The sequence below is a fragment of the Bos mutus genome, chromosome 10, assembly GCF_027580195.1.
Source record: "Bos mutus isolate GX-2022 chromosome 10, NWIPB_WYAK_1.1, whole genome shotgun sequence".
In the NCBI taxonomy this organism is placed as follows: Eukaryota; Metazoa; Chordata; class Mammalia; order Artiodactyla; family Bovidae; genus Bos; species Bos mutus.
The window spans coordinates 13,669,479-13,694,235 of NC_091626.1; the positions used below are offsets into that span (position 1 = coordinate 13,669,479).

The 24,757-nt window shown below is 37.1% G+C and overlaps 1 protein-coding gene across 1 annotated transcript in view; it reads left to right on the plus strand.

Moving 5' to 3' along the window:
• IQCH (IQ motif containing H) overlaps positions 1-24,757 on the plus strand; it is a 229,793-nt gene that overhangs the window by 36,919 nt on the left and 168,117 nt on the right. The window contains 1 exon segment of the mRNA XM_070377335.1: positions 403-519. Coding sequence (XP_070233436.1) covers positions 403-519 — 117 coding nt within the window.

The following is a 24,757-nucleotide window of genomic DNA, read 5'->3' on the forward strand; positions in this document are numbered from 1 at the left end:
GCCACATTAACAGACCAAGGGAGCCCTCTACCTGCATAGTTGTAGTATAGATTTCATTGGGAAAATTCTTGACCTGGAAAGCTAAAACTAAATCGAGACCAGGTGTTCTACCCTTTGTCCACCTTGGTGGGCTTCTAGCAGTATTTTGGAGAAAATGAATGGTGGATTTTTATGAGTAACAGGGATTCAGAGAGGAAAATCTGCAGAAAATTCCTTTTCTGTGAATAAAAGACAAAATTAGTTACCTAAATAAAAGACCTAAAGATATATATATATTTTTTCCAGTGAGAATTACATTAAAATAATTATTCTCAAAGAACTTTATACTCCTTTGAGGATATAAAATGTTAACAAGCAGTTTTGTTCATCCAGCATGAAACTTTCATTGTTTCTTTGTTTCAGGGAAAGACAGGGTTGAATATAAAAATCATGCAGGATCCTGAAAGCATCCACCACAGAGCTGCTGTAAATGCGACCTATGGAATCAGTTTGCCATACATTAACCAGAGAAAAGCAAGTGTAAGTAATGAGTGGTTTTAATGAGCTCTTATTTTTTAGAATTAAAATTCATTCATTGGTGCTATAAGACATAAGGTAGATTTTAAGAATTGAATCCTTTTGTCCTTAGAATTTTTTGGAGATGAAATGGAGTGGCATTCATTCTGTTTGTAATTAGAAATGATGAAGAAAGTGTAAACTTCTTTTTAAAAGATCTATGTATAGATCATTCAAATTTTTCTATTTTATCTGATATCCCTAAATAAACTAGTACCATAATTTTAACTAATATCAAAATTTAACAAGAGGAAGTAATTTAACAACAAAAAGAATACAGAGCTGTTAAATATTTTCTTTTGTGTACAGGCTTCTCCTAGAAAAAGAAAAAAAAAAACAACAACAGCAAGGCATGAGCTTCAATTATATATGCTCATATAATAGGCAAAAATTTAAGAATATTTATTCTAAATCTGAAGAAAGTAGGGGTTGATCCTTTATGTTAGCAAAATGATGAGAAGGAAAAATAATAACAAGGAGACTGTCATTAAGGAATCTCAGAGTCTGTTCCTATTTTTGCCGTTGACTTGCTGCTGAGTGTCCCAAAGCAGGGATTGTACTCTTTCTGTGTTTCAGGGTTTTCTTAGAAGAACCAAGAGTAGGGCTTGATTTTAATTAGAAAAATTATTTTATTTGAGATCATTTCTAATATTGAAAATAATTACCAAAGTGATATCTGTAATTTTTAAATACATTTTTTTTAACCTTTGGCTTTTCTCCAAAGCTCTTAAATGTATCCTTCAGTGAAATCAAAACTAAAAACAAGATTAATTTTAGAATTAAATTGCAAAGCCATTTCCAACCAGCATAATAGTCTCTTAATCTTTCAAATTTCCTACGTAGACATTTTCAACTGCCTACTTCATTCATGTAACCCTGAAATATATTTTTAGTTTCTTTATATGTGCTTTATGTTATTCTAACAGGGTTGGTTTAAGAGCATTTTATCATAGAAATCCTTTTATAGCCTAAGAAATACCTAGAAAGTTAGATATTTTTATTCCTGCTGAAACTTTATTTAAAATGTCACTGTGAATAATGTGAAAAGGTTTTTATCTGCTTCCCGTGAGCCCAAAGCCCTTGAAATAAAAATATTATTTCTCTGGCTGTACAGACAGAAGCAGATTTCGCTTTTGTTGTTGTTGGTTTTCCCCATCAGTCTAGAATTAATATTGGCTTAGCTGGTGGAGCGCTGAGGCTTTGTAGCCCAAGGCAATTGCAGCATGTCATGCAAACTTTTTCTGATGAGTATTGAAGTTTAAAAAGGCATACCTCAACATTTACAGGGGATTAAGCTTTGCTTTAATGAATCTGAACAAAAATTCTGACATAAACAGGGAATTCAAAACTATGTCCAAAATTTCCCAAGTAGGATATGTGCCTTGGATAGTGTACCCTTGTCCTTAGAACACAGAGGACTTGGGAGAGCACTTGGCCTTGTAAGATACAAGGATACAGTCAATGAGTGTACATTACCTAATGTACTCATTGTATGCTCATTGATTGTATTTAAGATCCTTTTTTCCCCCTGTAAAACTTGACTCCATAAAAATCTACACCAGATCACTTTAAAATGTAGGTACATTATGTCCCTCTTGCTCAAACTATTGGCATTTCAATCAAAATAGTTGACCCTATCATTTTACGTTGATATATGTATAGACGATGGTACTAAGTGAAAAACATATTCTCATTTTAGATTTGTAAAACAAGCATTGTGCAAAAGGTCCTATGAAAGAAATATTCCAGTGTTGGCTTTAAACAATCATGTGGAATACTTGGGAATAAATACAGTTGTGATTTACCACTTATGAAAATGTTTTTGAAAGCACGTACCCAAACTGAAGCAATGTGTCTAGCATTATGATGTATAGTTAATTAGAAAAACAGCATCAGAGCTAATTGCTTTTTATAACCACTCTAAACACTCAAAGGGGATTATTATTTGGCTGCTGAGGGCCATGTGTTTCCTTACTTCTTATGAAACTTGAACAGCTTGTCAAAAGCCTATAAGTAATCTTAGGTACTTTTGACAGAGCAAATTGGAATTTGTTGCTAATTTACATTACCAGTTCCCAAAAACTGGTGTTTTCTCCATTTTATGAAGAGGTATATACTTTCTGATAATCATAGGCTGATGAAAAGATTTTAGTGCATTTAAAACACATACACTCTACATACACATATACCCACCCCCACAAAACTGCCTTCAGAATTATATATCCTGTAACTCTCCTGTGTAAAAGCAATTCACAAAAAAAGCATTAAAAGTAAAAGTCACTGATTTTTTTCAATATATTAAATTTGCCAAATTAAAACAAAAACCCTCTAACACATTCTTGAGTAGAGCCGTACAGGTTTGCATAGATAAGAAGAAATCTGTGATTCTGTTCATACTTACTCACTGACATTTAGTTCCAGTTAGACTTTATAATGCAACGCATTAAAAGATAGACTTTATAATGCAACACACTAAAAGATCTACAGAAAATTTGACTTTGATTTATTTTTTTTAAAAATAAGGGTTTCTTAAAAGGCTTGAAACATGTATCTGTTACCATGAATTTTAAAATAACGATTATGAATGCATAACAAAATAGCCAAACAAAACATTGCTTTGAATTGCTGCACAAATAACTCTGATTATAACTGTTATGACCTAGAAAAGAATCATAAAAACATTTTTCTTTTTGGCAACGTATGAGTTGCTGTAGAATTATACCGGTTCTTTGGTCCCACTTTCCAAATAAATAAATATATAATGCAATGTAAACTTAGAATCTTTTATTTATTCATGAGGTTGGATTTAATACTATTATGATTTCTAGATTTTATGAGTCATATGTTATGCCGTGTTTTGCACTAACTTAGTTGGGTAGCAACCACACTTCACAAATCATAGTTTCATTCTTTACTGTTTCACTTAGGGTGTGTGTAGTAATCTCTCACTGAAAGCGCATTCATTTCTGAAGTGATAAAGTAATGGAAAGTGAGGCAATTGTGTTAATGTCAAATGATTAGAAGAAGCACCAGAAGTAAGGTGGGGGTAAGTAGGAGGGGTGGGGGCAGAAAGAAGGACTATTTCACAACATGATTGTGTTTTAAGCCCATGCATATGGCCACAATTACAGTCTCAACATAATTTGGCAACGGTAGCAGAATTAGATTTAAACAAATTGATGTTACACTGCAGTAATTCAGAATGAGCTTGTTGCATTTATAAACCATAACAAGAAGCAGAGTGAATTAATAAACCCTTCTTGTCACTAAAAATAAAAAAGGGAATAATTGCTGAGATGGAGTTAACTTAACAGATGACTATAGTCAGCATCCTTTCAGCCTAGATATGGGAAAGTGAAGGTCACCCCCATCTCAGATGACAAAGAGGGAACATTTTGTTGGTAAACAAATTAATCTTTTGAAAGGTCGCCATTTGTTTTAAGTTTTTATCCAGTTCTTGTCATCTGGAATCAGAGATTGACTGTCATTTCACTAGGCAGGGGTGCAGTTGAAGCAGACAAAGCTGCTTCTGTACATATCAGCATTCCTTGACAAAACCCAGTGCCTGATTGTGATGCTATGGGCTGCTGGTTTACAGCTGTCTCCGGACAAGAATGGAGGCCCACCCCTGAATTCCAATAAGATGGGCCTGCATATTCCGCCTGCTGTAAGCTGGCCCTCTGCCCACAAGTAAAATGTATTGTAGTTCAAGCCAGCAATTATCTCTTTTACTTCCTTCTGTGCTGCTTCTGTTCCTTTTTTCCAAAAACAGATGTGGATATTCACTCAAGTTCTGCATCTCTATTCTTTCCCACACCTGCCAGGGCAGAATTTTGACAGAGGGAGCCAGCAGACAACAATCAGACGGGATTTCTGTGATAACAGTTTCAAAAGAAAATGTTGAATTTTCAGGAAATGTGGAGTCAGCATCTTGTCCCCCTCCCTTTCCCCAGGAGCATTTGGTAAATTAAATTAGTTGAACAAAAGGAAATAGCTTTAAAGACATTTAGAAATGCCACATCCTACTTATGACACACAGTCATTACCCAAGAGCTGCAATGGCATGTTCAACACCCCCATTCCTGTCACTAAAGAGAGGTTCCTCTTCAGGTTGTCTTGAGAGAGTTTCCAAGAAAACAATGACTTTTCATGTTCTTCTTGACTCCAAGCCTACTCCACCAGCGTGGTGGTGGTAGAGTGGTGTATTGGCTTTGGAGGCTGAGGTGATTGAGAACGTTAGTTCTGCTTTGGTTTGGAGTGCCGACAAACCTGGAGAAAGTGATGTGGCAAAGGCCACTGGCTCACGTCTGGTTCTCTCACAAAAGCCCATCTGGAAGTGGGGAGAGGTAACTGGAGGCCATGTCCTCATCAGGTAACGCACATTCTCTAAGTTCTTGTGAACGCTGTTATTTCTTGAATTTCTGGGCTGAGATCCTGCATGCGTTCCCAAACCAACCCCACACCAAACTCCAGCCACTTTTTAGCTGGGAGCATCACATTTCTGGGTTAGACTGCCTGCTGTGGACTCTTATTAATAGAAGGAGAACCTCACAGAAATGGCCTCCATTTCCTTATGGGTAAAATGTCCATGATAAAAGAATCTCATAGGATTCTATTGAGTTTTTGGGGCTTTTTTGGCTGTGTTGGGCCTTAGCTGTGACATGCACGGGCTTTCCTTGTGGCCTTCGGACTCCAGAGAGCACAGGCTCAGCAGTTGTGGCACGGGCTCTCCAGCTGCAGCACACAGGCTTAGCTGCCCCACAGCAAGTGGGATCTAAGTTCCCTGACCAGGGATCGAACCTGTGTCCCCTGCATCAGAAGGCAGATTCTTAACTACTGGACTACCAAGGAAGTCCCAGGATTGTATTAAGATTTAAATGAAATAATTCAAAGCACTTAGCAAAGGTCCTGGTACAAATAAGTGCTCTGAAAGTTTCAGTTATGACTGTTGGCGATATCACATATTATCTTATGCCATGTTTTATACAGTCATTTAAAGCTTACATTACTGTAGGGGGTCAAGGGGGAGAACCAAAGTATCACTGAGGTTCCTTCCAGAGATTCTATTTAACATTTCACATGATGATGCCTTCTTTCCCATACTGCTATGGAGACAGTTGTCTGGTCCCTTTGTCTGTTTTTCACATCCTCCACTGCACCAAGCAGTGTTTTGCACATAATAGGAGAGGATTAATTGGTCTCATCCAGCCAGTCCTCACACTGAAGCTGTGTTACTTCTTGCCAAATCTGGAAGTGAAGTAATGGTTTTGCTGACTCTTAGTAGGCACAGGGCATCCTCCCACTTAGCCATCTGATGAAGTTTATCTGGTGAAACCCTCTTGTTCCTGGATTCTTGTAACAGCCTGGCCACTGACTAACTGTTTCTAAGAGCCAGTCACTCTAGTTCAGTTATTCTTATTTTCCTAGTTTATAAAATGGGGACGCTAGAATGGAGGCAGTCAGGTGGGAGGAAGGGCTTGGAGTTGAATGGATCAGAGTTGGGTCCTATTTGCCATTTTCCAGTTGTGTAACCCTAGGTAAGCAAATTAACATCTCTGATCCTCTGTTTCCTTCTTTGTAAAATCAGAATAATGGTGTTTACTAGGCTCAGGTGTTATGGGGATAATATAGATAATATATTATCGATAAGTATATTATAATTATCGATAATATATTAACATTGCTGGAACATAATAGGTGCTTAATAAGGTTCCTGTCTTTCCGGAAAATTTATGAATATTAAAAACCTCATACTTCTCTCTTTTTCACACCCTTGCGTCCTAAAAAGGATCTGATTTGGTTCTTTTCACGCTCCATTATAAGTGAGTAATAGGGTTTAATGCCCTGGTTTTCAAACTGTTGCAGAGAGCTCCAGTGAGCTTCAGGGAGCCTGCAAGCATTTAATTCATACTTCATTCATATTTCATTCATATTTCATTTAATTCATATTTCATTATAATTCATATTTATAAATAGCTCAAAATATTTAAGCTATTTTGAAGCATAATAAAGAACAAAAATACATATGTAAGTTAAACACCAAATTTTAATGCATTCGATACCATCAATGGGTTAGTTTGTGCTATTTGGTTAACTCCATGAGCACATGGGCATAGATGCGTGCATGTCGAGGTATGTGCGTGCGCACATTTGAATTTCTTTTAAGGGTGTTTTTTAAATTCGATATGGTTTATCTGTGTACCAGTCATATTTTGAAGTGCACATCCAACTCATGAACACTCCTATAATAATCATACGAGATAAATAAGTGAAGATTAAATGAGCTAATACTTGTCAAGTTCTTAAAGCAGCTCCTAGCCCCAGGTAAGCATTCTATTAACATTAACTGGCATTAGTATTACATACAACACTTGTGTGCTCCCATCCGTTAAAAGCCAGGCAAGCTCTCTGGTGCACGTTTGGCACAGAATAATAGTGAACTGTACAATTACAATAATGCATATTGCATCCTGATGATATAGTATCATAAATTGTTTCATTGCTCATTTTAAGTTTGGGTTGGGCCTTACTTGATTCAGAACGTGCTATACAATCTGAATTGGACGTTGCAGGATCGCAGTGTTACTTTGTTTACTTCTGCAGATAAAAAGTCAGCAGTAAAACATCGTCTTGGAATTTTGGACTCAGGTGCCAAACAAGATTAGATTGTTTTGAAACTGAATGAATATCTGAAAAAGAAGGGTGCTGAGATATCTGAAAATAAATTTAAATTGGACATGATGAACATCTTCAAATGGTCCATGGCACATTTGAAAAGTACTTTTGGTCATTCAGTTCTTCAATAATAACAGCCCTCATGAAGTATGCCAGACACTGTGTTAAGTGCTTTATGTACACTGTCTTACTTAACTTTTTCACCTATAAAATAGATGCTAATCATTTACACATGAGGAAGCTGAGATTAAGATTAAGCTACTTGCCTAAGGTTATGAAGTCAGGAATTCAGGATTCAAATTATTTATTAATCTACTTGTCAAATATCCCCAAATTAAGTACTTACCAACTAATTTTTAATTACTAAGGAATATGAACAGTTGTTAAATATCATTAATAGTTTGAAACAAAAAATTCCTACTAGTCTATAAACTTCTGGATTATTTTAATTGAAGAAAATCCTGAGATAATAAATGCCATAACAAATCATTAGCTAGAAATTACTTATCTATTTATGTCAGGATTTTCTCCATCTTGTGCAGGCAAAATAAAATACAGAAATAAGGTGTATACTCTGATAAATGTTAGACTGCACTATTATCCATAAATCTTGATGTCATAATTTGTCTTTATCAAAATAGCCTGTTTCCAATGTTGTAAATACATATATATTCTTATTTATGTACAATACAGCATATAACATTATACTAAATTTGTATAAAACTTGCATCTATTTACCTATCAGCATTGTATTTAAAGTTACATCTGAAAAATAGATTCTACTACTGAATATAAATTTGAAAATCTTTGGCATAGAGAATTACCTCTCCCAGGGGTTTTTGCTTTTCAACAAGAGTAAATCCTCTATTTAATTAAACCAAAGGAGTTAGACTCTATTAAGGGATTTCAAGCATGAGTGGACAAGGAGAAGAGGGATTTGGGGGGTGCGGGAAGAGAGCCTTTGCATTGCCCTGGGTTCATCCCCGGTCAGCAGCCACCTGCTAACTAGCTGGCCCTGCTCCCTGATGTGATCCAGTGTCTTGGCACTTTGTGACTTGGGCTTTGGACTTGACTTTCCATATTTGTTTGACTCTGTAGTAAGAGGTTGTGTTTCTAACCTCATAGTTTGAAAGGCTAAAAATTTGAAAAGCTTTGTAAAGCTAAAAATTAGGCAGACGGAGGGGCCTGAGTCAGCACTGTGATAAGTTGGACACAAGGGGTTCATGGATAAAACTGTACTTCAGTGTAATTGGTTTCCAATGTAAGTTATTATGCAAGTATAAAACCATTATTCTAAGAAAGTATACATAGCCTTCACCTGTTTGCCAAAGCGGTTCATGACACCCATCCACAAAAGTTAGAACTCTTTGTGATAGATCAAACTTTCCTTTCACACAAACTTCAAGTATGGGGCAAAGTATGCATCAGAACAGGGAGTATCCTGAAAACTCTGTATTCTATATGGATGAAAGAGCTACTTCTCTTAGTTGATTGCACAGAAAACCCACCAATTGCCACTCGGATTTTCCTAAGAGTTGTGTCTTCATGAGTGAAAATATAAAACTTCATGTTTTTATCTACTGTGGCTTTTTTATTGCAAGGAGGAAAGTGGAATAGTTACAAAAATGGTAATGCTTGCAATATTACAGTGAGTGGTCTGCTTAAAACGAAGCAAAGAAAAAATACCACAGCAAGTAGCACAACAGCATTAGCCACAAGAGAAATAGGCCTAATAGAATTGTTTTTTTTTAATCATAGCCCAGGTTAATTATCTACTGAGGGGTACTTGAGATGAAAAAATACTATTGCTGTGTTCTCCAATATTCTAACCCATTGTACCTTAAACTGTACTTGAATTCAAGTATACATTCTTGCTTTTTAAAACCTCTTTGGTAGAAAAAAAGCAAGTATCCACAATCCACAGTGGTTCACCCTATACTTTCTTTAAAAGCACAGTTTCTGAATCAGAATGTAATGTAAGCCCAGGAGGTATCTACTTGGAGACGATACCTCTCATTAGGCCGTGGAGTTGGGATAATATGTCAGCAAAACACCTGATTTAATTCCCATCTCTACCTTCGATGGTAATCTGAACAAATCTGTTTACAATTGGTAACTAAGAGATCTGAAAGTGTGCAACCATGCACACTCTTAGTGGAAAGAACCACAGATTGAGACAAAAGTCAGAGCACTAGGGTGCTCATCCTGCCTCTGCTGCTGCTATAAGCCTTCAGAGACTACATCACTTAGCCTCTAAAGATTGTATGCTGAGATGTCAAATTGACTTGTTCAGAGTCATCATTACAGCCACAGCCCCAATGATGCAAGTCCCAGATTAACGTGCCTCCTTTGGTGCCTTGTGGCACCACCACTCTCTCAGGGGAGGCAAGTCGTGATCAGTGTAACTGACAGATGGAGGCAAGCTTCAAGATAGGCCTTTGTGAAACTGATGGACATGGCTGAAAGCAGACCTGGTGTGTATTTTAAGCACTGGAAGCAACAGAAGCAAAGGCAAAGGTGGAGAATAATGAAGGTAATGGAGGATGGCTTAGAGATTTGCCCAGTCATGTTGACTTTTTATAAAGCAAGGAGCCAAAAGATGTGGTTCGATGTGTAGAGCCAATTGATGGATGCCCTGGAATGGGCCACTGAAATCTAATTGTGTGACCTCCATCTAGATCATAAAGAGAAGGGCTTAAGGCAGACAGTTTCTGAAATTAGATCACTTCTCCAGATGCTCTAACTGAAGGGCAGCTTGAGAATTCTCCTAGACAATCTCTCTCCCTTGATGTCCTCATTGGTTATTAAACTTTATTTCCTATCCTGTTGGGTATAAAGATTTCTTGAATAGCACTATCTGCTGAACTTGAGAGAAGTTCATGAAAATGCCTGATCAGAGTTCTACAGGCAGCACTTAAGCTTTTACTTACCCTCTGTCTCTTTCCTATGAATGGCCACTGAGAGCTGGCTGGTCTAGAAGGATGGCTGAGACTTCCTCCTAACCTCTCTCTCGGTGCTGATGCTGAATACCCCACTGCCGCCTAGGACTCTGCCACAACCCTGTCCTGTCTTACCTCTTCCTCCAGTGCTGGTCAAAGCGGGTCTTCTTTGGGACAGGAGTTGTGGAGAGAGAAGGTTAAAGAATAGGAGTGGTTGATGCCTCGCCAATGCTTGCTGCCCTTCTCTCTTCTTCTGCCCCCAAGTCACGCACTTCCTCCCGGTCAGTTATCAGCATCAGTACTCCTCCCCCACATTCAGCCTCTTACCAGCTCCCTGTGGTCCTGTCTGCTCATGCAAAGAAGCGCCCAGGAGACTATCACAGTCCAAGTGTTTCCTAAAACATGGGTGTGTTTCCAAACTTATCATCTGTTTATACTAAATGGTGTCCATTTGATTGGCTTTTTCCTTCCTGAGTTTCACCCTCTTTTGCAAGGAGTAAAAACCCTAAGGAAATCTTCCAAGTGTTCTTGTTTAGAACAGGAATCACAGACGTAAATCCTCTTAGGCCCGCGAGGTGATAACTGACTGAAATGACCAGGTCTAAGAGCTGGGGTGCTGAACTGAGAATGGCCCTTCTGACAGGAAACAGCTGCCTCAGCTCCAACCCTTTGGCTGGGTTTTCAAAAGAAGCTGGAAACTTGTATTCACATTTTTGGTGAAATCTCCTGATTTTCAAATATTTGCTCTGATAATTTAAAAAACTTTTTGACTACATAGCTATATCTGTCTTGCAGGTCAGCAATTGGCAGTTGAGAGCCCCCTGGAGGGCTAGTACTTGGGTGCAGCACAGGGTACAGCACTCTATAGGATTAGAGGTTGATTTTGTCAAAGTTGATCAATCTCTTGGGTGCAGCTGGACTCACAAGAGGCTGATGTATAAACTGGAATTCTGCTTTATTTATTCTAAGGAGGGCTATCGTGGCCAAATAGACCTGAATGTTCAAGTCAGCTGATCTGAGGAGCATATTGTGCCCTTATTACAAAGCTCCACAGAAAGCCCTGCTAGAAGTCTGCTTGGTGAACAGAGAAACTGACTAAGGGTAATTAGCTGGACGATCTTCACGGTGAACAGCACCACACATTTATAGTCTGATGCATCCATCTGTGAAGCAACTCCTGCCAAAGGGATATGAGTACATCCCTGTGAAGTAAGTGCTTTATGGCACTGAGCAAATTTGATTCTCTGATTCAACTTTTTATAATAAATAGCTACTGTCTGCTTGGACTTGATTATGTGAATTACATTGCACTGTGATGAGCTTCTTAAACCGACAACCACATTTATCCCCTTGGAATAAATGATATTACCCCCATTTTACTGATTAAACAAACAAACTGTGTCTAAGGGAAATTAAGTTACTTGCTCCAGTCTTACAATCAATAAGTGGTAGAATCCAGATTCAAATCTAGGCCTACCTGATGTTAGAGCTTTCTTTTCTTTTCTCTCTTTCTTTCTTTTTTAATATTTCTCTCTTTGCTTACTTGGCTATGCCAGGTCTTATTTGCAGCATGCGGGATCTCTAGTTGTGGCATATGGGATCTAGTTCCCTGAGCAGGGATGGAACCCGGACCCCTTGCATTAGTCAGCACAGAGTCTTTGCCACTGGGCCACTGTGGAAGTCCCTAGAGCCTATGTTCTTAACCAATGCCTTCCTCTTTACTAAGAAAGGGAAAGTTGCTCAGTTGTGTCCGACTCTTTTTGACCCCATGGACTATATGGTCCATGGAATTCTCCAGGCCAGAACACTGGAGTGGTTATCCTTTCCCTTCTCCAGGGGATCTTCCCAACCCAGGGATCAAACCATAGTCTCCCACATTGCAGGCAGATTCTTTACCAGCTGAGCCACAGGGGAAGCCCAAGAACACTGGAGTGGGTAGCCTATCCCTTCTCCAAGGGATCTTCCCAACCCAGGAATCAAACTGGGGTCTCCTGCATTGCAAGCAGATTCTTTACCAACTGAGCTATCAGGGAAGCCCTCTTTACTAAGTTCCTGGTAAAAAGACCACTCACCTTCAGCTGACTCTGGTTTCTTTGATGAGACTAACTAGACCACATTCCAACTTGGGGCCTGAGTCTTTCACGTTAAACCTCTACATGGAGCTGGCCACACTGATAATTTAGTTATTTTTCTGGTTTCACATTCAGAGTTGGGGTTGGGGTGAGGGAATATATCTCCTTGTCACTACTATAAATTTCTTCCCAAGTAACTGTATTACCCAGAAGAGGAAAGAGTCTCTAGCAGGAAGAAATAGGATGCATATGGGAGAAAAAGAGAAAGATAAGAAAGGTGAGAAGGAACCAGTCCATAAAGAGAAGTATTCTTGGGGGATTTCCTGATGAGATAGCCTGCTTCGCTTGTCTTCCCCTATTTCCCAAGCCACCAGAGCCATAAGAGCAAGAATTCTCCTTTTCCCATGCCTTGCTGGTGAGAGGTCCAGAAATGTCCAGTCATTAGGTTCAATTGTACTAATATCTCACATGAGTTTGCCTAAGGATCTTACCAGCTTAAGATGTTTCTAAGAAAACTTCTCTGAGTTTCAAAGTACTCATTTCCAATTCTAACTTAAATGGTCCTATTGTTACAGAAGGTTGTCAGGAGAAGCTGTGAACTGAAAACAGGCAGTCACCCCCAGAGAGGTAGCTGATACCCAAAAAGTCCTCTTCTCCACCCATTAAAAGATGCACTTGATACCTAATATTGGAGTCATTCAATATACACACAATTTAGGGGAAAAGAGGATTGACTTTCAGTGAAGGATTTTCAAAGCTGTTACCTTGGCTTGGAATTATCATTTAATGGAAAACACTGAAATCTCAGGGGAAGTACCTGTCGCCATCTTTCCATAGTTTTGGGTTTATTATTCCATTTACCAGTAGTTTCAAGAGTAGGACCTAGATTTTACTAGAGGAGAGGATAATTCCCCCACAACCTTGGGGGGAAGTAGAACTCTGTTCTAGTCTGGAGCATTTACAGGACACATAGCTGTGCTTCCAAGCAGAGCTGCCCTCTATGCTGAAATATATCACCTGCTCGGGAAAATGCACATTAAGTAACACGCCTGAGTCCTTCTCTGTGTTGGGCATGGTGTTAAGTACAATATACATGGACTATCTCATGCAATCCTTTAATCCTACAAGTACTATTACTACTTTCATTTTGTATTTGGGGAAACTGAGGCAAAGGTGGTTAAATAACTCACCCAAAGTCACATAGCTCAAGGTCAAAGGGTCATAATTCAAACTCAGTCAGTCTGACTTCCAAGTTAGCATTCTTAATATACCACCTCTGGTAGCTTTGCGGATGGTGATACTGACCCACATCCAAGGAACAGAGCTGGGACCCTGCCCAAAATTAATTCCTTGATGACCAAGAAATTTGTGGAGAAATGTCTCTACCTTGGTCTGGAAATAAAAGTAAAAAATCAAACCACTTAGTGATAAGCTACATTAACTTAAGGATTAGAATAATAAGAGAAGCTGGTACTTTTCCCCCCTAGTTGTATTGAGATATATTTGACATGTAATGTTGTGTAAATTTAAGGTGTACGATGTCATGATTAGATACATATATTCCTTATGAAATGACTATGAGAATAAGATTGGTTAGCACATCTGTCATCTCACATAATTACCTTTGGTGTGAGTGAGTGTGTGTGTGCTGAGAACATGTAAAATCTATTCTCTAGAGTTGGTACTTTTAGCGTGAAAATTTTCCCCAGCTAGATTGTAAACCCGTTTGAGAGCAGGGACCATATTTCCAATATCAAGCAGAGTGCCCCATCTGGCCAGAATCCGGTGAAAATTAACTCTGATATGTATATGTGGTTAAGGATTTTGAATAGAAAATTGTTAGGGAACTGTATAATTGAGATAGTCTGTGTTGAGTTAAGTAATGAAATACCATGTACCTCATTTGACTACATTTGTAGAGCTCTCCTCTTTCGGGTCATAAAAATGTCTTTCCAGATCTCTTCAGGTAGAATTAATTTTCTCTTCCTAGATCACTGCTGCATGCTTTTAAAGTCTTTACATGAATTTACTGAGCAATGTCAAAAAACAGTTGAATAAATAAAAAGATATATCATACTCCTGAAAAGGAAAAATGATTATAATAAAGATGCCAGTTCTCTCCAAATTAATCTTTATATCTAATGTAATTCCAATCAAAATTCTTATGGGTTTTATTTGGTTTGCATGGAATATTAATCTTTTCAACTTGCCAGTGTTCATCATCTTAAAAAATAATTGGGCAAAGACTTCACTTTTTTTCCTAAAGGATATTAATGAAGGTGAACTTTTTATACTTCTTATTAAAACATATGATATAATTACAACAATTATAGATTGGGAGTTTGGAATTGACATAAACACACTTATATTTAAAATAGATAACCAACAAGGACCTACTGTACAGCATAGGGAACTGTAATGATCTAATGGGAAAACAAGTTGAAAGAGAAGAGATACATGTATATGTGTAACTGAATCACTTTGCTGTACACCTGAAAGTAACACAACATTGTTAATCACTATACTTCAATATAAAATAAAAATTTAAGAAACAACAATTTTTAAAAATTAAAACAATTATAACAGCATCCTCTGGGCACAAAAATTAACAGACAGATTGATGGAATAAAAGAAATGAGCATAGATATTGGCATTAATATAAAAGTCAGTAGGAAAGGGAGGGCCTGTTAGATAAATAGTGCTGAGTCATTTGGCTAAATATTTGGGAAAAAAGCATTAAGCTAATCCTAACCTTATAATCTAAACAAAAGAAAACTCCAAGTGGATTAAATTAAAAGTTAACAAAGAGGAAAAAAAGAAAACAATAAAAAAGAACTATTTTTTAAATTAGTTAAAGGAAGATTTTTTTAAAATTGAGGTATAGTTGATTTATAATATTGTATTAGTTTATGGTATACAGAAAAGTGATTCAGTTAAATATACATATATATATATGTACATACATATACATATGTGTGTACATATATGTACTCCCCAGGTGAGTCAATGGTAAAGAATCCGCCTGCCAATGCAAGAAATGCAGGAGATGTGGGTTTGATCCCTGGGTTGGGAAAATCCCCTGGAGGAGGAAATGGCAACCTGCTCTAGTATTCCTGCCTGGAGGATCCCCTGAACAGAGGAGCCTGACAGACTGCAGTCCATGGGGTCGCACAGAGTCAGACGTGACTGAGCGACTAAGCACATAGGCACAGACATATGTATATAGATGGATGTGTGTGTGCATATATATATATTCTTTTTCAGATTCTTTTCCCTGACAGGTTATTACAAAATACTGAATTCCCTTGTTGGTTATCTGTTTTATATAAAGTAGTATGTTTCTGTTAATCCTAAACTCCCAATCTATCTCTCCCCATGCCTTCTTCTCTTGGTAACCATAAATTTGTTTTCCATGTCTGAGTGTGTTTCTGTTTTGTAGATAAGTTCATTTGTACTATTTTTTTAGATTTCACATATAGTGTTATCATATGATACTTGTCTTTCTCTGACTCACTTCATTTAATATGATAATCTCTGGGTCCATCCATGTTGCTGCATATGGCATTGCTTCATTCTTTTTTGTCATGGCTGAGTCATATTCCAGGGTGTGTGAGTGAGTGTGTGTGTATGTCTGCACTGCATCTTCTTTATCCATTCATCTGTTGATGGACATTTAGGCTGTTTTTGTGGCTTGGCTATTGTAGTAATAAATAGTGCTGCTATGAACACTGGGGTAGCTTTATCTTTTGAATTAGAGTTTCCTCTGTATATATGCCCGGAAGTGGGATTGCTGCATCCTGTGGTAGCTGCAGTTTTAGTTTTTTAAGGAGCCTCCATAGTGGTCTCCAAAGTGACTGCACCAATTTACATTCCCCCAACAGTGTAGAAGGGTTCCCTTTTATCCACAATCTCTCCAGCATTTATTATTTGTAGACATTTTGATGAAAAGGAAGCTTTTTCCCACACTGTTAACCTCATACAATATTAATAATCCTCATTACAAGAAAAGTCCACGTTTACATTGGGCTCCAATCCTGGATTTGTCACTAACTTCTCTGTGATTTGGGGGCAAATTACTTACACTCTTTGGAACTTAGTTTGCTCATTTGTAAACTTAGGGCACTGGATCAGATCATCTCTAAGATATTATCCAGTTCTGACAATCCTGATTTTCAGAATCTGATCAAAATCTCTTTCCTTTGGCTCCCTTCTTTTCCCATTTATATCCACCAACACAGGACATGTAAAACAGAAAGGTAGACCAGGTGAAGCTGTTTTCTCTTCTGACTGTGGATGTAAAATTCACAGAAGGCATTAATGTTTTCATTTTTCCATAAATGCATTTAACAAAGTATTTATTAACAACCTGTTAGGTACCTGACCCTGTCCTAGTGACTTTTGTATGTTATCACTGCATATTCAGAACATGTCAGAGAGATTATTACTCCCCTAATAATCTCAGGATTGTACAGGTTAAGATATACAACCAAGTCATGTAATTAACACATGGTTAACTCAGAATTTAGACATATATTTTCTTGACAGTCTGATTAAGTCTAGGAAAATTATTTCCAGAGAATCTGTGCAAAAGGACACACACACACACACACACACACACATGCACGCACGCACGCACGCACTCACTGACACTATTAAGATGAGCTGGTTAAGAATCCGCCTGCAATTCAGAAGACCTGAGCTCAATCCCTGAGTTGGGAAGATCCCCTGGAGAAGGGAAAGGATAACCGCTCCAGTATGCCGGCCTGGAGAATTCCATGGACTGTATAGTCCATGGGGTCTCAAACAGTCGGACATGACTGAGCGGCTATCACACACACAATATACTTTAAAAATCAGCTTCTTAATTAAATGAACAATGTAATTTTTCATGGGCTTAATTTATATTTGGGAGTCCTTCATTGAGTTAAAAATACTTGAACTAGAAGCATTCCTAACCTGCTTTCAGGTTTGCTTAGGCATCTCTTCTGGAGACTTCACTGATACAACATAGAAATTATGGCAAAGCCCAGTGGAGTCATTGAAGTAAAAGTCTCAGTACTGCTCAGGAAGGGATGCCAAATTAAATAAAAAGAGCCCCAGCAGTTCTGCAGCTGCGTGCCAACCCAACTGCTGGTATGAAGTAAATGAGGACCAAACTTCATTTCACTTGTGACCCTAGCCGGTATTTAAACAAAAATGCCTAGAGACTGACACACTGTTCTATAATAAGGGAATAAATATCAGTAGCAAAAATAATTATAAACAATGATAAACTACTCGCGAAGACTTTCTTAGATCTTAACTGAAAGGATTAATATTTAAACTCATTGCCTCTCTTGTGGTCCCTAGGAAAGGTTAAGATTGTAGATTATAAGCATTATATATACTGTAATATATAGCCCTAAGGTTACAGAAGAAAAATTATATAGATAGTAGAATTACTCCAGTTACTTTCCTTTCCGTGTCTTTGACAATATTCACCAGTATGCAAAAATCACAAACATAAGCAAACCAGTTTTTTTTTCCCTCTAGTATGAGATGTAATAAACATGCAGGTGAAAGCCCAGTACTTCATTATTCTCTCTTACTTTTCTAGATTTTTTGAATCTGGAGAGATTACTTTTCCAGATTTTAGAAATTTCTATTGGAAGGCTACAAATTAATGCTGTTAAATACAGAGACAAAATAGAAACAAGAAATAGAGTTTCATCTGTCAGTCTGAGTCTATCAGCAAATCCTGAGTCCATTATGTTTCAAGTTCCTTCAAAGAAAGTTTTCATGTAAAGTCAAGTTATCACTCATCTTTTGACTTTGCAGAATGGTCTAATAGTAACAAATTACAGCAAGTACTGTTGTTAGCTACGTTTTAATTCTTTGATCGTTTTTTTCCAAAATGTGTTCCAAAGAATACTGGTTCTTTGGAATGTTAATAGGTATTCCATGAAAGAAAAGTTTTGTGTCCCATAAGATTGGGGACCGCGACGTTAAAGAGAGACAGACTGACTGTCACACCATTAGGCCACCTGGAGTCACTAACATGCTGATGTCCAGTATGAATCTTTAGAAGGAGGGTAGCCAATGCCATTAGCAATGTTTCCAAAATTTCCTCAGAATTCTTTTTTTTTTGCAGAACAGCTATAGACCATATTCAAAGGAACAAACTTTGAAAAATTTTGCTTAAGGGCTGGATTTTATTGTAACTATTTTTAATGGAAAAAATTTTAGACGATATTACATATTTTCCTTCTTTAGTCACATTTTACTGAAATTTAATATTTTCTTGGGGATTTTGGGGCATCAAAACAAACTCCACTTTCTTCTTCTTTTTTTTTTTTTTAATGTGATGTACTGTTCAGGGCCTGTGAGGTGTGCAGATACTTACACCTTAGACTTCTCTGTGTTTCATATAATATTTCTTTTGTCATCTCTTCCATGGTCACCTCTACTCACCACATTCTTTGAGTCTGTTCAGAATCCCAGGGTGATTTCTACTACTTACCAACCTTTTATCGTCCTGAGACCCTTCTCAGTTCTGAGAACGGTGACCTTCTGTGTGCCCTTTCTTTTCCGCCCTCCTTCCCCACTTCTATCTTTCTCTCCTGTTCTGTTTTTCTCTTTCCTATTTCTAATATGGGTAATTTATGAGTTCTCTTTTTCTTGATCATTCTCCCTGGGGTTTATCTATTTTATTAGTCTTTTCTAAGAATCACTTTGGGCTTTGTTGATTTTCTCTGTTAATTGTTTTCTATTTCATTTGTTTCTCTTTTTTTTAATTCTCTTCTTTTCACTTGAGTTTATTTTACTCTTTTTTTAAAAGCTTCTTAAGGTAGAACATTAGATCACTGACTTTAGACCTTTCTTATTTTCTAAAATAAGCATTTAAACTTGATAAGTTTTTCTCTAAGCAGTTTTTTTACTGCATCTCACACATTTTGATATGTCACATTTTCAATATCATTCAGTTCAAAGTTCCTTTAATGATTTTTTTCTTTGACTTGTGAGTTATTTAGAAGCGTGTTAATTTCTAAATATTTGTTGTTTTTGTTTTTGTTTTTTTTAGTTTTCTCTTTCTTACTGAATTCTAATTTAATTCCACTGGGGGCAAAGAATATATTTTATAAGATTTAAATCTTTTGAAATTGATTGAGACTTATTTTGTGGCCCAAGATATAATTTAGTTTGGTTAATTTTCATGTACATTTGAAAAGAATGTCTATTTCACTGCTGTTGGTTGTAGGGGTCAATCAATATCAATTAGGTCAGGATGGCTGTTGGTGATATTCAGATTATCTGTGTTCTTTTTTTCCTTATAATTTAGAGACTATTTAGATTCTGTAATGAAACCCATGTTGATAAAACCTTACTTTGCGGGGAGGGCATGCCACACGGCTTGTGAGGTCTTAGTTCCCCAACCAGGGATTGAACCTGGGCACTCTGCATTTAGAGTGCAGAGTCCTAACCATCGGACCAGCAGGGAATCCCATGATCTTCTATACTCTTAATGATTCTTAAAGTCTATTTGTTCTACAAATTACTGAGGGAGGAATTTTAAAATCTTCAACTCTAATCAAAGATTTGTCTCTTTCTTTAGTTTTGATCATTTTTATTACATATATTTTGTATTAATGTTATTAGAGACATATGTGTTTATAATTTTTATGTTTTCTCAACCAACTAAACTTTTTATTCCTCTTTCTCTTTGATTATACTCTGTGTCTTAAAAATCTACTTTGGTATTTAAAAAGCCACTCTTTTCTTTGCTTACTGTTTACATGGCATTTTAATGTTTTTTTGTTGTTGTTGTTATTACTCAATCCTGTGTCTTTAAAACTAAAATCCATCTCTTAAAGATAGCATACAGTTTTATCTTGGTTTTAAAATCCAGCCTGATAATCTCTCATTTTTAATTAACATTTAATCAGTTTCTATTTAATGTGGTCATTGACATGATTTGATTTAGAACAACCATTTTTCTACTCGCTTTCTATTTTTTCCAACTCTTTTTCTGTCCCTTTGTTTCCTGCTTTACTTTTTAAATTTTAAAAAAAATATTCCGTTTTATTGGCTTTTAAGCTGTACCTCTTTGTATTATTTTTAGTGGTTGCTCTAGGAATTACAATATGCATCCTTAACTTATTTGCATTTCCTTGGAGTTAATATTGCACCAGTTCACATGCGATGTAAGGAACTTGCAACTATAGAATTCCATTTACCTCCCAATTCTTTGTGCTTTTGTTATCATGTAAACTGCATATGTTATAATTTTTACCTTAAATACTCAAATATCTTTAAGAGAAATTAAGACAAAAATATAAAATATATAGTCTCATATTTACTGTAGAGTTCTAAGTTTCCATCTTGGATCATTTTCTGTCAGCCTGAAGAACTTCCTTTAAGTGTTTCTTATAACTCATACCGCTTATGTAAGACTTACTGTAATGCTGTCTGCTTTTATTAAAAAAAAAAAAAAAGTATTTCCCTTTATAGAGAGTTTTGAGTTGCCAGGTTTTGGGTTTTTAATATTAACATTTTTAAGTTCCATTGTTTCTGATGAGAAGTTAGCCATCATCTGGATCATTGATTCCCTGTATATAATTTTTTTTTCTTTCCTGTCTACTTTCAAGTTTCCTCTGTCTTTGTCTTCCAGGGATTTGATCATGATATGTCCATGTGTGACTTTCTTTGTCTTTATTCTCCTTCAGATTCATTGAGCTTCTAGGATCTGTAAGTTTATGTTTTCCAGAAAATTGGGGAACATTTTGGCCATTATTTCTTTAACTTTGTCTCCACGTTTCTCTTTCTCCTCTTTCTGGGATTTCAGTTACATATAAAATATACAACATGAAATTTCATGGGTCACATAGGATCTATTCCTTTTCTTATTATTTTTTTCTTTTTGCTCTTGAGATTAAATAACATTTATTAATCTCTCTTGCTTCTTACGCTCCCTTCAATCTGCCATCAAGCCTATCCAATGAACCTGTTATCCCAGACATTTTACTTTTCAGTTCTAAAATTTCCATTTAGTTCTTTTTTTATAGTTTTCATTTTTCAACCAAGATTTTCCATTTGTTAATTAATTATGATAACAGTTTTCTTTTAACTATTAAAAAATACGTATAACAGCTTTAAAGTTCTTTTTTGCTAAGTCTATGCTCTGGATTATCTTGACATCTTTCTATTGTAAAAAACTAATGTATTAAGGTATGATTGACATAAAAAATCTGTACATATTTAGTGTATACAACTTGATGGGTGTGGTGAACCATCACCACAATCTGTGCTGTAAACTGGTTAATCACTTCCAGGGTCTGTTTCTATTGATGACAATTTCTCTTGCATGGATAATATTTTCCTCTATTTCTTAGCAAATACAGTACCATTTTATCATTAAGGACATTATAAATGTGTTACACAAACTGTGAATTCCATCACCATGTGTTAATTCTTACTCAAGCAGGCAATTAATTTGGTGAGACTCAAATTCCAAATGCTGGCCTGCGTGGGTAGAAGCTGAAATCTCTGCTCAGTTTTCTCAGTGCTTAGCTTTTCAAATTGCTAACTATTGTATCTTTGCTGGGATTCTTAGAATCACTTCCATATATGTGTAGCTCAAGGGTCATCCAAGTATTTGCATGTCATTTATTTGCCAATTTTGAATCCCTGCCATGTAACCTTCTCCTTTTGGGGATTCCCCTTCATTTTCAGCCTTTATGATACCCTTAAAGTCCATCCTTTTACTTCTTTAGCAAGTGAAACTGTGCCTTTCTTCTTAAATTATAGTCACTTTGCATCTTATCGACTGAGAAGTACTTTTGAATCACATACATAAATCTCAAATGTTCAGTTCAGTTCAATAGCTCAGTCGTTTCTGACTCTTTGAGACCCCATAGACTGCAGCATGCCAGTCCTCCTTGTCCATCACCAACTCCTGGAGCTTACTTAGACTCATGTCCATTGAGTTGGTGACGCCATCCAACCATCTCCTCCTCTGTCTGCCGCTTCTCCTCCCACCTTCCATCTTTCCCAGCATCAGGGTCTTTTCTAGTGAGTCAGTTCTTCACATCAGGTGGCCAAAGTATTGGAGTTTTAGCTTCAGCATCAGTCCTTCCAATGAATATTCTGGACTGATTTCCTTTAGGAGGTACTGGTTGGATCTCCTTGCAGTCCAAGGGACTCTCAAGACTCTTCCCCAGCATAACAATTCAAAAGTATCAATTCTTTTTTTTTGTTTGTTTATTTTTTAAATTTTATTTTATTTTTAAACTTTACAATATTGTATTAGTTTTGCCAAATATCGAAATGAATCCGCAGGTATACCTGTGTTCCCCATCCTGAACCCTCCTGCCTCCTCCCTCCCCATACCCTCCCTCTGGGCCGTCCCAGTGCACCACCCCAAGCATCCAGTATCGTGCATTGAACCTGGACTGGAGACTCGTTTCATACATGATATTATACATGTTTCAATGCCATTCTCCCAAATCTCCCCATCCTCTCCCTCTCCCACAGAGTCCATAAGACTGATCTATACATCAGTGTCTCTTTTGCTATCTCATACACAGGGTTATTGTTACCATCTTTCTAAATTCCATATATATGCGTTAGTATACTGTATTGGTGTTTTTCTTTCTGGAATTCTTGGGTGCTCAGCTTTCTTTACAATCCAACTCTCACATCCATATGTGACTACTAGAAAAACCATACCTTTGACTAGTCAGACTTTTGTCGGCAAACTAATGTCTCTGCTTTTTAATATGCTGTCTAGGGTGGTCATAACTTTTCTTCCAAGGAGTAAGTGTCTTTTAATTCCATGGGTGCAGTGACCATCTGAATGACTTTGGAGGCCCCCAAAATAAAGTCTGTCACTGTTTCTACTGTTTCCCCATTCATTTGCCATGAAGTGAAAGAACTAGATACCATGATCTTAGTTTTCTGAATGTTGAGTTTTAAGCCAACTTTTTCACTCTCCTCTTTCACTTTCATTAAGAGGCTCTTCAGTTCTTCTTCACTTTCTGCCATAAGGGTGGTGTCATCTACATATCTGAAGTTACTGATATTTCTCCTGGCAATCTTGATTCTAGCTGTGCTTCATCCAGCCCAGCATTTCTCATGATGTACTCTGCATATAAGTTAAATAAGCAGAGTGACAATATACAGCCTTGACATTCTCCTTTCCCTGTTTGGAACCAGTCTGTTGTTCTATGTCCAGTTCTAACTCTTGCTTCCTGACCTGCATACAGATTTCTCAAGAGGCAGGTCAGGCGGTCTGGTATTCCCATCTCTTTCAGAATTTTCCAGAGTTTGTTGGGGTCCACACAAAGGCTTTGACATAGTCATTAAAACATAAGTAGATATTTTTCTGGAACTCTCTTGCTTTTTTGATGATTCAAGAGATGTTGGCAATTTGATCTCTGGTTCCTCTGCCTTTTCTAAAACCAGCTTGTCTGGAAGTTCATAGTTCACATATTGTTGAAGCCTGGCTTGGAGAATTTTAAGCATTACTTTACTAGCATGTGAGATGAGTGCAATTGTGTGGTAGTTTGAGCATTCTTTGGCATTGCCTTTCTTTGGGATTGGAATGAAAACTGACCTTTTCCAGTCCTGTGGCCACTGCTGAGTTTTCCAAATTTGCTTGCATATTCTGTGCAGCACTTTTACAGCATCATCTTCTAGGATTTGAAATAGCTCAACTGCAAATCCATCACCTCCACCAGCTTTGTTCATAGTGATGCTTCCTAAGGCCCATTTGACTTCACATTCAGGGATGTCTGGCTCTAGGTTGGATTTCACATCATCGTGATTATCTGGGTCGTGAAGATTTTTTTTGGATAGTTCTTCTGGTATTCTTGCCACCTCTTCTTAATATCTTCTGCTTCTGTTAGAAGAAGCATTTCTATCCTTCTAGATACCATTTCTATCCTTTATTGTGTCCATCTTTGCATGAAATGTCCCCTTGGTATCTCTAATTTTCTTGAAGAGATCTCTAGACTTTCCCATTCTATTCTTTTCCTCTATTTCTTTGCATTGATCACTGAGGAAGCCTTTCTTATCTCTCCTTGCTATTCTTTGGAGCTCTGCATTCAGATGCTTATATCTTTCCTTTTCTCCTTTGCTTTTCGCTTCTCTTCTTTTCACAGCTATTTGTAAGGTCTCCTCAGACAACCATTTTGCCCTTTTGCATTTCTTTTCCATGGGGATGGTCTTGCTCCCTGTCTCCTATACAATGTCACAAACCTCTCTGTCCATAGTTAATCAGGCACTCTGTCTAAAATTCCCTTGAATCTATTTGTCACTTCTATTGTATAATCATAAGGGATCTGATTTAGGTCATACCTGAATGGTCTAGTGATTTTCCCTACTTTCTTCAATTTAAGTCTGAATTTGTCAATAAGGAGTTCATGGTCTGTGCCATAATCAGGTCCCAGTCTTGTTTTTGCTGACTGTATAGAACTTCTCTATCTTTGGCTGCAAAGAATATAATCAATCTGATTTCAGTATTGACCATCTGGTGATGTC